Below are 12,547 nucleotides of genomic sequence, written 5' to 3'. Positions count from 1 at the left end.
AGACAAGGGCCCATCAGCAAAAACCTGCCGAAGGCTCCTAACTAATCACATCAGCCCCTGCAGAGGATTCCTTCGTGAAGCTGGCAGTCCCATCCACTGCATTCCCGTGTTCTTCTTATACGCTGGCAAACAATCTCTATATCCCATACAGGATCTTAAATAACCTTGTGATGCCACGAGGTAACCGCTATCTTAAACTGACATGATATGCCTCCTCTTATGCAATGAGCGCATGCAAAGAGATGAACCTAACTGTTGTAGATCATCAGTCGAGGCAATCTCGTTTTCTTACTGGATGCACCACATTTGAAAACACTGGTACTTTTATTATTCTTTTCACAAAAATAGATCTATTAGCGTTTTGGAAAATTACACTTTAGAGATACCAAGAAAATCAGTTACAGTTTCATAACCGTCTTCCTCTTTCTTGTACTAAATAGCTGTGCTAAATTTTTCCTGTACTTTATCAGGACTTGAAGTAAGGTGAGATATTTGACATGTGCATAATAAAGTGTTAGCTACCTATTTCAATGCATGTCATTTCGATAGACCACACCTCGATGCTGCAATTGCTTTTTCTCAACAATTTCGTTTGATAACAATAATTCATAATGACAGTGCTGATATCATTTTCATGCAATCCAGGTGCTATTTGTCGAGTAGCTAGTTTAGTCATTCATCTGTACCGACCCCGATTTTGCAAACATCTCAGATTTCTCAGCCAAGATGATTGTGAAATAGGGAATTTTGATGGATAAATATCTATCCAACTGTGATGGCCTAAAATAGCTGACCTAATCCCTGCAAGGCAATGTCATAGTCTAGTCTTTGAGCAAAGCCAACTCATCAATAACACTAAAAATGAAAACACTAGTGCATGTGTACATCCCTTGATAATGCGCAATCCATGTTCGTAAAACTAAATGGATTGGCAGTACTGTACTTCGCTAGACCAAATACATGTCAACTTCCAATTCGCTGAATCGTGTTGAGAGGAGCTACACACACTAAAATAATGGTGGAATAAACCCAGATTAAAATGTTAATGGGTAATAAAGAGGGATGATGTGTGTACTCACGCTGCAGTGTGCTCTCCAGCTGGGAGCCAGCCTGCAGAAGGCTGCGATAGCTCTCCATCTCTCCCTTGGACTCTTGCTCAGGCTCCCTCTCCTCCTGCAGTGAGGCTGGGCCCATTCCCCTCCCTGCTGTTCCTCTTCCTCTCCTCCACAGGACCGGGCCGGGCTGCTAACTGACAGCGTAGCTAGGGGGATGCTGGGGGGTGGGCTTGGGGGTGGGGTAGCAGCAGCAGCAGCCCAGGCCTCACATCCTCCTCACACTCCTATGGCCCTCCACTGAGTCACAATATGTGGAGGAAAGGAGGGGCAACAGGGAACCTTGTGCCCACCTACCCCTGCGGGTCCTGAGAGCCACTCGAGGCGATTCCACAGGGCCGGTGTCGGATCTTCCTGAGTCACCTTGAGCTGCATAGAGCTGCCTCCACCCAGAGCAGATTAGCACAGCACAGCTTCAGTACAGGAGGAGCAAGAGCTGAACGCATCAGCAAAAAAAGAAAAAAGAAAAAAAAAAAAAATGGGCTTGCTGTCTGTCTGTTGTCAGCCACAGTCCTGGTAAAAATGCACTTTTGCCCTTATGCATACAATCACACTCCACCAAAGAGCTTGCTTGCAGTGTCCTGCTCTGGACTGCAGTGGCTAGCCCTTAGTGGAGCAGTCAGCCACTTCAAAACAAACACCGCTCCATCTGGCCAGTGCTGGATGTCTCTGTCTCTGTCTCTCGCTCGCTCTCTCTTGCTCCTCCCCTCTCTGAGCTTTAGTGCGTCAACTCTGCACCGTACATGGCACAGGAGTCTAACCTCAGCTCACTACCACCCCCCCCCTCCAACTTTTCTTCTCACCTCCGACTTCTCCACATTGTCCTTTCAGTTTTATCCATTCCTGTACACTGTTTTGTTGGCCTCCGTACAGCACCCAGCAGTCCTAGGCTATTTTCACATCGGCTCCCTCCTTCTCCAGCTCTCTTGCATATGAAGGCGTACATATAGATGCTTGCAAACACTGAGGAGCGCACACAAGACATATGAATGGACCTATTGTGGACATTCATTATTCTACCATGACCTCGGCCAACAAGTTTGGCCCATGGAAGAGCACACCCATGAACACACAACCAACACTTTCAAAAAGTGAAAAAGAAAATGAATGTGAAAGGGTGTCATTGTGTACATATTAATAGAGGGAGCATTTATCAACTCAACTCCCACACTGGTCAGCCGACGACTGCGCCCAATATTATCGGAGGACTACAGTGGAGAACGATGAGGGATACACTGTAGAAATCTGAAATTGTCTTGCTCAGACAGAAGCACAGTGTGGTTTGATGCCGTGGCTTTCCCCGATGGCAGGCCACACGGTAAGCAGGAGGTCTGAACTCGATGCAGAGCCATGGGCCCACGGCTGATCCAGCTTAGCCTCTCATTACTGCACAGCATCTGCTGTGGGGCCAAGCATCCACATGCGCATGCACACGCACACATGCACAAATCTACTGCCAAACACACATCCATGCTTCCAAGAGAGAACGTGCTCACATGGTTCCTGGCTAATTCCCTTTTAGAACTGTGAGTTATATTTTTGTGACCAAAAAAAACTGTCATGATAAACTCTCAACAAATAAAGCAGTTTTTTCAGATGCCTGGTACTTTTATTGGGTCAGTGTGAGAGTGTTTCTGTGTTAATAGGTGGGTGGGTGGTTAGATACAGTGAAATTAACTACTACCACTACTACTACAACTACTACTAGGTTGGGCACAGTGAAATGAAGTTTGAGCAAAATAATATCAATATCCCAATATTTTTAACACCAACGGCCGGGCCCGAGACTTGCCGTGCGCAACACCGTCATAGTCACATATTTGCCACTTGACGTTTAGAAGATGAAATGATGAGGTCAACACGGTTTCTCTTTATCTTCAAAACAATCTGCTTTATTACAGAAAAATGTCTTACGTTTTGAACATACTGGTCTTGAAGAGGTACATTCAGCTTGAAGGTTCAGAGTGCTGAGGCTGGAGACCTGGAGGGCCTGGGGGGGGGGGGGGGCTGCATGGAGGAGAGGTGAGGAAATCCATACCCTGAACTCATTTTATCCCCTCACAGAGAGGGACAATCTCCTCCACCACAGGGCTTCTTGTTCTTTTTTCTTTCTTTCTTTTTTTTTGCCCCCTGGATGTTTCTTTTTTTTATTTCCTTTTTTTTAAATTTTTTTTTACAAAATTTGCTGGAAAAGGTTGCATTAAAAATACAATCCATTGTTTCATATTTAGACATTTAGACAGGCAAAACATTATTATCCAAGTTTTTTTAAGCTTTCAAAATAGCAACTCCAATCAGTTAAAGGTTTTTTTTTTCTCTCCATTTCAACAGCAAGCAGCCCCTCTCCATGTGTCCTGTCCCTACCCCTGGCAAGGTGCAGTCTGGAGGTTGCATGCTTGTCCTGCAGAGCTGAGCACAGAATAATCCCTCTCCAAGCACCCAGTTTTAATCTAGCCCTAATGGCATTTCAGAACATAAAAGTGGTTTTCAGTAAAAACATATGCCAAAACAGGAATTTTGAACCTCACAGGAACACAAATGTCAAATTCATGTTAAAACCTCCGTTCGCAATTATGGCCTTGCGTGTCAAGCCACAGATGATCAGCATCATGACACGGATCAGGTTACAGTGAAGATGTCTTCAGACAGCGTCATGGTTTAAACTGAAATCCAAACGTGTAGATGCAGTGATTGGCAGGGATGACTGTTAGTTTCGCTGCAAGCCTCAACAGAGGTAGACTGGCGACACCCCCCCCCCCCCCGACACAAAATGTCACACCCTGCAAACGGGCCAAAATTGCATCTTCCAGTGGAAGAAGGCTAACAGGAATGGGAAGTGGTCCGGATTGAAGCAGAGGGGCTGCCCACTGTTGCATGTATGACAGATAAAGACAATCACACAGGACTGGCCTGGGCTCACATCTGGGCTGGAGGAACACGGGCAAACTCAACTGGCATAAAACTGATCATTGTCCACGATAAAAAAAAAAGAAGATTCATGTAGTAAAAATATAACATTTGTGAGCAAAAATACACTTAACAATAAATATGCCAAATAGATATTACGTTTGAAAAAAGAAAAAGAAGTAATCCTTCAATATTTAAAAGTGATTCAAATCAAGACATGTAGAAATGGAATGTATGAAGCGGTACACACTACAAGTTATGAGGAGGGGACAGAAAAAGGCAAGGCTGTCCACTCACTGCACCTAGTTTGCCACCTGTCTATCAAATCAGATGATTCAAACACAATGGGAATGGGTGGGAAAGGACAGCCTCACAGTGGCATCAACTATGATGATCTGGTGGAGACGGTCTGGAGAGGGTTTCTTGACTCTTTGACCTCAGCCCACCTGAGACGGACAATGCAAACTAGACAGCTAATGGGTCATGGGACAGAAATACCTCATTTAGGCTTTAGTGCATATGTGCATTTATTTGTGTTTAAGGTGTGCGTGTGGTTGTTTAGTGTATTGTTCCTATCTATGTGATTTGTGTCTGTGCTCAGGCATACATCAATGCATGTCTCCGGCCATCTATTTCAGAGGAGGAGGAGCAGCAGCCATCCTACAGTACAGGTACTGGCAACCCCACTACTTCTACATGGCTCAAGTAATCCTGACGTTCACCACACACAGGTCATCCTGTGTCAGTTGTGCACACTTAGATAACACACTCGCACATACACACAAACTAGTTACTTTAAACTCACGCTTATTTGGACAATATTGGGCATTACAATTATCTTTTTTGGCATCGAGCATTGGATATAGTATATCTCTGGTATATACAGTACAGTTCATATATATGTTTATATATATATATATATATAATTTTCTCATCTTAATTAGGATCTCAAATTATCGCTGAGGACTGAAGATTTAGGTCATGCTCCAAGTACCAGAGAACATCACCTAAGGTAGAAATACAGGCAGACACGTTTCATTGCCAGCAAATGAATAAGATTCACACACACTAGTTTTCATTTTGGGAAGGAGGGTATGTAGGAGTGTGAGGCAGGGAGTGTGTGTGTGTGTGTGGGCAAGGGGGTTTAGTCATCTATCTCCGCTACAGTAATCGATGCACTTGACTTCCATTATAAAAACATATTTATCATAACAGAGTAACAACATCATGCCAGAAAAGAGCAGACTGAGTAATTTGCTGCTCTGAGCTGTGCTATCATCATGTACAGAAACCTTTCATCATAAAAACAAAGAACACTGGCATAACCATTGAAAAATGGAGTGACCGTTTGGAGTGAAATAACCTTTGGAAGTGTAATAACCATCAAGAATGAGGGAGGATCTCCATCTCCAATTTAAAAAAACAAAAAACAAAAACAATAAAACCTGGTCGAACACAATGGCAAGAACAATGGTGGAATGTGACATTCATTTGAGCCTCCTTTCATGCAGGTGAACCATTCTGGGACAGTGGAGATTCAACAGCGTGTTCAAACACAGCAGCTGGTAGAGCTACTGAAAAGGCAGCCATGTATGCATTCATTTAAGCTAGCATTTATAAAAAAACAAAAAACAGAGGGAAAAGAAAGTAAAACAAAAAAAAAAACAAACTGCAGAAAATCATGCCCATCATCTGAGTAGTTTTTTTGTCTTTCTTTAAAAGTGGTTCAAAGAGGCCCCTGCTGCATGGACCAGCAATGTGGGACACTGTTCTGCAGGCATGCTGGGGAGGGAACAGTTAAAGGATGGAACAGGAAGACACAGTGCCAGCTACACCCCCATTTCTCCCCCCCCCCGCTCTCTGTCTCTCCCTCCCATTTGTATTTTCCTTTTTGTTTCGTTTCCTTTCCAGATGGTGTCAACATATCAGGAAGCTCTGTGCCCAACTGGTGTGGGCTTCCTGAAAGAGGCGGAGGGTAACATTGATGTTGGCATTCTTTATTCCCCCCCCCGTTCTCCATGTTTACTCGCGCTCCTTCAGGTGCTTGTAGGACAGTGGTGTGACAGCCGCAATCTGGGGGACAGGAAACATAAATACAAGCAGACAGTTTACTGGAATGTCTCCTCTGTCTATTGCAGCTCTGCCACATGCTTGTCAATGGAAAAGGATCAAACACCTTGAAATCACCCATAAACCAGAAAATCAGCAGTGACTAGCCCTTTACCCCACAGCAAAAAACAAAAAAACAAAAACAAAACAAAACCGCTGAACCATACCGTACACCTGACACCACAGATGAGCTGAAATCAGTCAAAGAAGGAATCTTGATTTCACTAAAGGTCTCTTAAATCAACATATCCCTTGAAGCTCTGCCTGGTTTATTTTATAGCTTGGGTTTGTCTCCTTATGGTTTACCTGGATGTCTGCAGGAAACAGTCCTCTGACAGCTATAAGGAGAACAGAAATGCAGGTTAAACAGTGAAAGGTGTGAGCACAAAGCCTGTGGTGTTAATTAAGCCTTTATCATCCTGACCCCGAGATTTCATTGCACCCCAGTCAGTGGTAAAACAAGGCACAGCACTCAGACCTATGTATGGAGCATTCGACATCAGGTTAAGGCAAGGACACACCATGCAGTGAGAGAAGCCTGACAGTTAATATGAATTATTGGCCAATAATAATAATTTTAAAAAAAATGCAAACAACACCCTGGTTTTCAACATGCACACACGGCACAAGAACGCAACCACGACCACAACCACCACATGAAGCACAACACAACACAGCTACACTGGGAGAGATTATGATTGGTAGATTATGCTATCTGCTGTTTCATGTTACCCAGAGGAAGAGCCAAACAAATTGACTAACGCCCAAACCCGCACACTCAGACATACACTTAACCTGATGGCATGAATGAATGCCCGATCTGAAAGTGAGATCGAGCAAACTGTCGAAAGTATTCGATAAGGTCCCCCCCCCCCTTTTTTTTTGTGCACACGCAAGGGGTGCTAAAGAGCTGGGCTTCTAAAGGAAGGCTGAAAGGAGCACCTGTTTTGCTATTGTCTTAATTGATCAAATGATAAACAAACACAAAACAAGAAAAAAAAGCTCCACTGATCCAGTTTTGAAATATAGTTAAGGACCAATACATCATTCCAAGTGATCATTTAATGCATAGTCAACATAAAGATAAAAAAAATAAAATAATAATAATCACAAAATGTTAAGAGATAGACTACATTTGAATCTCTTCAGCCAGCCATTAGCAGCTTACACAGCCCATGAGAACACACTGGATCTCATCAGCTACGGAAGGATTTGGGCCCAGTGTAAAACTACTCCTCTTTCAAAGTCAGAGGTTGAGCCCTGGGCTTCTGCAGAGATGGGCTTGGGAGAGGGGTCTTTGATTAGCTTAAATAGCCCAAAGGTGGGGGGGGGGGTACCTGTTCATATGACAGTATTGGACTCATCTGAAAAGGTTCTCATGAGCAGGGGCCGGGCTGAAGACCGGGGAGACTGGGCCCCCCCCGCGCTCGACTCAACCGGCTTCTTCTGGAAGGGTGAGGCAAGAGACACCAATGACATCACTATGCTGACAAACGGTTCCCGTACACTCACAAACACTCTGCCCCTGTTCCTCCCCTCTCAGGCATGCATGCATGCACACGCATGCACGCACGCACGCACGCACGCACGCACGCACGCACGCACCCACACACACACACACACACACACACACACACACACGAGATACACTTCAGCACAATGAGGACACTGGCATGAACACATGACATTCAATATATACATTTGTGTTTGTAGCTTTTTCTCACGACAGTAATTTTCAATTGTCTCAACAAGGTCAAGGACCAGGATTACACTAGGTTTGATGGGGCTCCTCACAAAACACTCAATAGTCAAAGCCTTTTTTCCAATTGCATTGCATTTGTAATAATAATAACAACAATAATACACATCTATTTTTCTGGACTCGGTTTAGTAAAAAAGTAAACATTCAGTATGTGCACAGGCGCGCGCACACACACACACACACACACACACACACACACACACACACACACACACACACTGCAGTGACCCGCAGAGATTGTGGTGGGGGTCCAATGTGAGGTTGTTGCTGGCTGGAGCCTCATGCATGTACATGTCGTTGCTTTTGCGTGCTGCATTCACCTGACTGGACATGCAGAGGCAGCAGGCATTGGATCAGCACAGGCAGCTGAGAGGAAACAGACTCGTACAAAAGGACAGACTGGTGTTGCGTCCGAAGTCACTCAGTATTTTCTATATAGTGCACAACATTCACCCTCCTATGTGTTTTTTGAGCATCCGAATCCTAACTGTAAAATTTATTCAACATATAGTGTCCTCAATAATTCCCACAATGCAACAGAAAATGTAGTGCTCAATGAATGTACACTACTTTATGCTGAAAATAACACAATGCAGTGCTTCGCTTCTTCTCTGCTCGTTCATTCTTTTCACTGTCAAATACCACGTGACGGGACAAGAAGGAGCCACAAAATTATGGTTCAGTAGTGTCCGAAATCTCCATCTTATCACTCCCTATAGAGTGTTCAATATGTAGGAAATAATAAATGAGTGAATGAGTGAACGAAGGAACGATTCCGGACATAGCTTGTGTGATGGTCATTAAAACCAACAGCATGGTTTCAGCAGGGAAACCTGGTCCTCACAACCCCACCCTGCTGACTGCATGGACCCGGTCAAGTGCCCATCTCCACCGCCCACCCCTCAACTCAACAGCACTCCTCTGCATTTTTAATTTACATTAAGTGTCAGGGATTGAATGTTGGGTCTTCTGACAGCAGGATCGACTGGGAAAAAAAACAAAAAACAAACATCGTGCTCCAAAGCTAATTCCTGCCGCGAGCTCGGCTCGTTCATACAGGACAAACTCGAATGTTTGTCAGCGAAGGCCATAGCATCCTTTCCGTGTAGATAACTGCCTACCAAGTGCAAAACAGCTAATGTAAACAGTAGGTAAAGCGCAATAGAAAGGCAGAAGTAGAAGTACAACCCAGCGAAAAAAAACTCCATCGTTTTTAGTTTATTGGGTTGTATAGTTAAATATCAAGGTGGCAAGGGTGCCCCCCCCCCCAACTCCTTACCACAAAAATCAAGAGCCTAAATATTAAGATTTAAAAGGGAAACCCCTGTAAAGCCAACAATGTGGCTAGTTTGTCTACCTTGAGGTTTTATAGCTCAGAGCCGATTAGAAAACACTGTTGGGAGCTGAACATCCATGATCAGTTTTGTTTTTTTGGATTTCTCCCCCTTTTTCCCCCCAATGTTGTACTTGGCCAATTATCCTACTCTTCTGAGCTGTCCCGGTCACTGCTCCACCCCCTCTGCTGGTCCGGGGAGAGCTGCAGACTACCACATGCCTCCTCCGATACATGTGGAGTCGCCAGCCGTTTCTTTTCACCTGACAGTGAGGAGTTTCGCCAGGGAGACATAGCATGTGGGAGGATCACACTATTCCCACCAGTTCCCCCTCCCCCCCAAACAGCCCCCTCCCCCCACCAAACAGGCGCCCTGACCGACCAGAGGAGGCGCTAGTACAGCAACCAGGACACATACCCACATCTGGCTTTCCACCCACAGACACTGCCAATTGTGTTTGTAGGGACACCCGACCAAGCTGGAGGTAACATGGGGAATCGAACAGGCGATCCCCATGTTGGCAGGCAACGGAATAGACCGCCATGCCACCCGAACGCCATTGTCATGATCACTTTTAAGCAAGGCACTTTGTCACAAGTAAGTTTTTCTATGACATTGTATTTGGCTATTGAATGGTGTTGGTTTCTTGCTTCTCATCCAGTCACAGGAAATTCAAAATACCAAGATATGAGTTTATTCATTTATTGGATCCCCCCCTTTTTTTCTCCCCAATTGTACTTGGCCAATTACCCCATTCTTTTGAGTTGTAGGCAACGGAATAGACGGCTACGCTACCCAGATATCAGTTTATTGATCATTAACAGCAACAGGACAGCCTAAAACTGCTGTACTTTTTGTGAGCTAGAACATGGATGAAGTGTGTCAGGCCTAGCTGTTTACTAACCTGCTGGTAACCAGCATTAAAGAAATCAATTAATTTGGCATTATTGTCAAAATATAAAACGGCAAAGTTATCCCCTCAATGACAAATCCCTCAGTGACTAGTGTGCATGTTGCTATGTTTGCAATTTGTAATTCAATTTGATCAAAAACAATGCTGACTGTGTGTACCTTTCCTGTCAACAATCAGCTGATCTGTAGCTTTATCTACATGGAAGTGCAGGGCCTTGTTACCATGAGCTCATGGTAATTCGCCCTATTCTACAAGACAACACCCCAAAGGTACTTAAAAGGAAATGTTTTTGTTTTTGTTTTAACCTAAGCTATATTTTCCTATTGTTAGGAGTCACACTGAGTGGTGGGTAGCAGAATCTTAACACTGATTCAGTACTGAGCAAACCTGGATCTTCCAACTGCTGCACAATGAGTTGCAATGTAGTCCTTCAGCACAATAGTGGTCACCAAATGAAATCCACTGAAAGAGCTTTTCCTTTTTTTGGGGGGGATTTTCCCCCCCACCTTTTTCTCCCCCATTGTATCTGGCCAATTACCACACTCTTCCGAGCAGTCCCGGTCGCTGCTCCACCCCCTCTGCCAATCCGGGGAGGGCTGCAGACTACCAAATGCATCCTCCGATACATGTGGAGTCGCCAGCTGCTTGTTTTCACCTCTGACAGTGAGGAGTTTCGCCAGGGGGACGTAGCACATGGGAGGATCACGCTATTCCCCCCTGAACAGGTGCCCTGACTGACCACAGAAGGTGCTAGTGCAGCGACCAGAACACATACCCACACCCAGTTTCCCACCTGCAGACACAGCCAATTGTGTCTGTAGGGATGCCTGACCAGGTAACACGGGGATTCAAACCGACAATCCTTGTGTTGGCAGGCAATGCTACCACTATGCTACCCGGATGCCCCTGAGAACATTCATAAAGAGTATCTAAAAATTAGGTTTTTGCATATTCAGAGATATGAAGGGGGAGTAAATTCATATATGCAATACATTGCATAACCCAAAAATTAACAATACAATTTTTTCAGAACGGAAAATCAATAGTAAAGACACGGCCAATTGTGTCTGTGGGGACGCCTGACCAAGCCAGAGGTAACATGGGGATTCCAACCGGTGATCCCCGTGTTGGTAGGCAATGGAATAGACCAATATGGCACCCGGACGCTCAGAGCTTTTTTGTTTTGTTGGCACAAACAACCTCAAAATGTTATGAGAGGAGTTTAAAGAGCCTTAGCCATAATATCAGTCATGGAATTAGACGTCAATCTGATTCTAGCCCAGATCTAAAGTCCCGCTCTGCAATCACGTGTGTCATGAGTTGTTGCAAGATGACAGTGGAATCATGAGAGTCGGAGAGGAGCGCAAAGAAGAAAATGCAAAAAATATCCATCACTGGGAATGTTTTTTCATTATGGGGAAGTGTTTTCAGACACTTCTCAAAACACTGTTTGTTCAAAAAACAGCTCTTTTAGTGGATGTTATTTGGTGCACACTATTGCCCCAAAATATTAAATTACAGCATGGTGCACAGCGTCCGACTGATGTGAGCTTGCTCAATGGTGAATCAATTTATATGATTCTGATACCGGTCATGCAGTTTGACTCCTAATGATGGGAAAAAAGAGCTTAGGTCAAAAACCCCAGCACTTCCTTTTCAGAGGATTGATGGTGGTGGTGGTGGTGGGGGGTAACAGTAGGAGAAGTGGAGCGCGACAGTTTAGGACACACGCAAGGAAGGCTGGAAACAGACATGGCAACACAGTTAGCAGAGAGGACCACAGTGCAGATGGAAAGACAAAAAAAAAAAAGAGAAAGAGAGCTAAAGTGACCTCAGTCACTCCAGGAGAAGCTGTGAGTGCTGGTGGTCTGCGACAGCATGAAGATAGTAGACGTCCCCGAGGAAGGAAGGCGATGCTTCATCTGAGGTGGGGTGGGTCCAGAGAGGACGGAGGCAAGAAGCAGTAAGTTTGTGAGACAGAGTGAAGAGAGAGAGAGAGAGAGAGAGAGAGAGAGAGAGAGAGAGAGAGAGAGAGAGAGAGAGAGAGAGAGAGAGAGAGAGAGAGAGAGAGAGCATTGAGTAAGTGCAAAAGCAAGGATGCTGGCTGAGCGAGATAAAATAGAAAGCAGAGAAGTCAAAAAAGATGACAAGTAGAACAGGGGATTATATAGTTAAAGGGGGTGTTGTAATTGAAGTAGTCGGATAAAAGGAAACTACATACCATCACATCACCTCCACGGTAAAATGGAGCCATCTTTAACTAGCAGTAAGCAAGATTTATGGCATGCCTTGTCCTGTGCACACCACTTAAAGGTACTCAAAATACTTATTCTGAGGAAAACCATTCAAAACACTGGGAGGAAAAGCTCATTTGCCTCATAGCGAGTGAACTGGAATGACAAATTATGTT

The 12,547-nt window shown here is 44.6% G+C and overlaps 1 protein-coding gene across 1 annotated transcript in view; it reads right to left on the bottom strand.

Annotated features, from left to right (window-relative positions):
- Positions 1 to 2,976: 2,976 nt before the first annotated feature.
- atp11c (ATPase phospholipid transporting 11C) overlaps positions 2,977 to 12,547 on the bottom strand; it is an 82,568-nt gene continuing 72,997 nt past the window's right edge. The window contains exon 29 of the mRNA XM_056283855.1: positions 2,977 to 6,092. Within this exon, the coding sequence (XP_056139830.1) occupies positions 6,042 to 6,092 (51 nt within the window). The 3' untranslated portion in view covers positions 2,977 to 6,041. The remainder of the gene's footprint in view (positions 6,093 to 12,547) is intronic.

The sequence above is a fragment of the Lampris incognitus genome, chromosome 1 (genome assembly GCF_029633865.1).
Source record: "Lampris incognitus isolate fLamInc1 chromosome 1, fLamInc1.hap2, whole genome shotgun sequence".
Classification (NCBI taxonomy): Eukaryota; Metazoa; Chordata; class Actinopteri; order Lampriformes; family Lampridae; genus Lampris; species Lampris incognitus.
Note: the sequence above shows the minus strand (reverse complement) of the source record. Positions and strands in the feature narration are given on the sequence as shown.